The 3879-nt window shown below is 43.1% G+C and overlaps 1 protein-coding gene across 1 annotated transcript; it reads right to left on the bottom strand.

Moving 5' to 3' along the window:
- Nucleotides 1–2813: 2813 nt before the first annotated feature.
- Nucleotides 2814–3176, bottom strand: LOC137976576 (uncharacterized). Its single transcript, XM_068823956.1, has one exon. The coding sequence runs from the start codon at nucleotides 3174–3176 to the stop codon at nucleotides 2814–2816; it is 363 nt and encodes a 120-aa protein (XP_068680057.1).
- Between the last annotated feature and the right edge of the window lie 703 nt (nucleotides 3177–3879).

Below are 3879 nucleotides of genomic sequence, written 5' to 3'. Positions count from 1 at the left end.
ACAGAAAAAAAGAGAGGGTTCACCGTTGTCTATTTTGTGATCCCTAATGTTCAGCTACGTGTTGCTGTTCAGCGTTTCCCAAAAAGGTAATTGGAAATTAGTGTTCCTGCTCTGACGTTCATGTACCCCTAATCCAGCTTCTACAGGATACAACTTCTTCAGGGGTCTTGTCTCGTCGATTCCTCGATCTCCCGGCACTACCAGTTCTCACCACTGCTCGGTGAAATCCATCCGAGTCGTCCTGTAATGATTTGAGGGATTTGACCACTCCCATATTAAATTAGTCTTGGCGTCCTGTCCTTGTGAATGCAAACAAGGTCTTCTACATTGACGGTTGGTTGTCTGCAAAAGAACAATTGTCAGATACTTCGCACGACTTGGCAATTCACTTCTGGTCTGAGGCGCTTCCGAGGGAGTTCTCTCTTCTTCACTTTACAGGCGACGACCAATAATCAATTGTGACGGTGTCAAAGGACTTCGTAATTCATCATCCACGTACGTGAGAGGTCGTGAATTGAGTATTCTTTCTATTTCCACAACAACAGAGAGCAATTCTTCATAGCTGACTCTTGCGGCTCATGAGGTTTTCTTGAGACAGCGTTTAGTTGATCTTACGAGACGTTCAAGAAATCCTCCCCACCAAGGAGCTAAGGCGACGTTAAATTTCCATTCTATGCGGTGGTCTGCTAAGACCATTTTCAGGTCTTCGCTCTTGATAGTGGATCCATTATCTGACATTTCAAGATTTGAAACACCTCGTCTGGCTTTATCACGAAAGCTTCGGTTGTCAGCCACGGGACCAGGTCGAGATGAACTGCACGACTGGAGGCACTCGTGTATAACACGATGTACGCCTTATTCAAATCACCACTCTTATGATAAATGTCCTTGACACAAACGGGGCCTGCAAAGTCGACTCCTATACTTGTAAATATTCGTAGGACAATCTGAGCTCGGGAAGTTGAGTGGTAGGTGGCGTTCCATATGCACGAGTTTCTTGCACAATACCCACTTGTCGATTATGCTCTTCACCGTTTGTCTGCCCTTCACAATCCAATACCTTGACCTAACTTGAACTAAGATCTCTGCCACTCCATTGTGCATCACTTGGTAATGACACTTAAGAATCACCAACTTAGTGAAATAATGACTTCTCGGCAACAGCATCAGAAATCGTGTATCGTATGGTAGGGAAGACATGCCAATTCTTCCTTGACATTGTAGACTTATCCCTTCATCGTCTTGATAAAGTCCTGAATGATGACTTCATCTGTGGATACTAGTCACTTTTTAGGATCTCTTGATGAACGTGCCTAATCCACAACATCTCTGCTTGTCTGTACAATTTCGTAAAATCTTTTTCCGTTCCTTCTCTGGACCTCGCCTTCTCCAATTTCTCAATAAACTACAGAGCCAACACAATCACTTTCATAAGCTTGGTTAACGAACTTAAGTTCTCAGGATTGATTAAGTTATCTACACTCGGTTCTGCTTCCTTCCCTTCAACGCACGTGGCGACTAAGCTGGAAACAGCTGGTTTTGTGGATTTCAGTTCGCTGTTGTTGTAACGCTGTCACTCGACCCTTACTGCATGTAACTCCTGGTTGTTAAATTAAAGTGAAGGAATTCTTGCTCTAACAAGATAGTCTTTCAGAGAGCAACAACTGGGGGATTTGGGAATATCCGCGCGTGATTGCGGTTGCCCGCTATAAAACCAGCCTTAACTCTTCACTGGCTTGTACAACTGTCGATTGAACTGGCCGCTGCCCACTACTCTCAGTAGACAGGAAGTCGGGTCCATGTAACCACAAGCTGCTTTCTTTCAATCCAGTAGACTTGATTCCTCCGGACGGTATGTCAGCTGGATTTTCTGCTGTGGAACAGTACCTCCACTGCTCAGGGGTTGAATTCCTTCAAATTTTGGCCACTCGATTCTCGACAAACTGCTTGTACTCCTTGTCAGTGTTTGTGATCCACCACAGTGAAATCATAGAATCTGTCCACTTAAACAAATCGTCAATTCTTACATCGTCTAGTGTTTAACTCACGCTGTCCAACAACCTGGACGCAGTTAAGTTGGACAGTAACTCCAGACGAGGGGTAGTTTGTTTAGCTAATGGTGCAACTCTTGTCTTCGAAGATACTATCTGACATTCCACCCGCGCCTCATACTGTACTCTCATGTGGATCACAGCTTCATAAGCCTTTTCCGATGCGTCAGCAAAACAGTGAAGTTGGACTGACTTGACCTTGTCTCCATTCAATCCCTCAGCACAAAATCTCTTAAAGCTCACTCTTCCAGCCTGTCTCAGATCCGATAGAGTCGCCAGCCATTGGTGATTTAGTCCAGCATCGACCAACTGGTCCCAGCCTTCCAGCCATGCAAAATTTCTGAAACATCATCTTGAGTGGAAGAATGACTGGAGCTATCAATCTCAAGGGGTCAAAAATATTGTAGCTGTACTGAGAATCAATTTTCTTGTTGCTGCATGGTTGGGCATCTACATCTCCCAAAGTCTTGCTCAGATCATCAATCAGTTCATCTTGGGTTGGGTGCCAAAGAATTCCCAAAACCTTTGCTCCTTTTCTGCACTTTGCTTGAAAACTGACTTAGAGAAGCTTTCGTCTTCTTCTTCAACTCTAAGTCTATTTCTCTTTTAAAGTCGTCACTGAAAGCTTCATCTTGTTCCAGTGATCTCAGCAGACTTTCTGAATTGCAATTCCACTTTCTCATATTAATTTAAAAACCTCCTGACTTTAGGCAGAGCTTTAGCTCCTTAGACAATCTGAACGCACTATCCACGTCACCATTTTCAGACACATAGGCAGTGATGATAGTCATCAACATATAAAGACTTCAACAGCTCTCTTGCAAGTGCACTGTCAACTAGCAAACATGAGTTCACATGGTGTCTGATTGTGGCATTTAGAATAAAAGGACTTGAGTTTACACCAAACTCCTCGTGTGCAAAACGTAGTACCATGATCTCTGGACTTTCCTTATTCGGATTTTTGACCCATAAAAATCTCACAAAGTCCCTATGTTCAGGATCAATCTCAATGTTCAAAAACGCCTTCTCAGTGTCTGCAGTTAAGGCAACTTGATGGACTCTGAATCTCAGCAAAGTGTCAAATAACAAGGGATTAAGAGAAGGTTTTACGGTGCAGACAGTCATTTAAACTCTTCCCAAACGCTTTAGGTGAAGCATCGTATAAAACTCTCACCTTAGTTGTATCTCTGTCAAGTCTCACAAATGTCCTGTGTGAAAGATAGTGAACATCTCCAGGCGGTGGAATTTGATCTTATGGTACGATTTCAACCACACCACTGTGCAATTGCTCTCTGATCACACCATCAGACTGCTTTAGAATTTCTTGTTGGTTCTTGAGCTTCTTGTTTGTAGTTGTTAGTCTACGTAATGCCACTGTATAATTGTCTGGTAGCATGGGGTAATTATCTGTGAAAGATAACTTGACCTGGTATCCAGTGAAAGTGATATCATTTGAAAACTTATCATAGACTGAAGTGTCATGTTCCTTAATGCCCAAAGTTTCTAAGTCCCAGAATTTCTGCAGATCATCTTTCATATCACTTATCTATGTTGAACTCAAATTCACAGTGCATGACCTTGTAAATGTTAAGCACACAGTCCTGACAAAACCCAACCTAAATTGGTTTCAAGGGCTACTGGTCCATAGGGATCTCCCTTAATGATGTTCCCAGTGAAGAAAAATCAGTAATAATCTGCTCCTATCAGCAGATCAGCACTGACAGAATCACCTGCATCACATGCAAGTTGTAGACCCTGCAAGTAGGGGTGGCATTCCAATGTGCTTCGAGACTGTTGATTGGACACTTGGCTGAAAATTACCGGTACA

This window comes from Montipora foliosa, chromosome 11 (assembly GCF_036669935.1).
Source record: "Montipora foliosa isolate CH-2021 chromosome 11, ASM3666993v2, whole genome shotgun sequence".
Lineage (NCBI taxonomy): Eukaryota > Metazoa > Cnidaria > Anthozoa > Scleractinia > Acroporidae > Montipora > Montipora foliosa.
This window is presented reverse-complemented; position numbering and strand designations above follow the sequence as displayed.

Coding starts and splice junctions, on each gene's coding strand:
- LOC137976576 (XM_068823956.1), bottom strand. CDS start 3,176: ATGACTGTCTGCACCGTAAAACCTTCTCTTAATCCCTTGTTATTTGAC.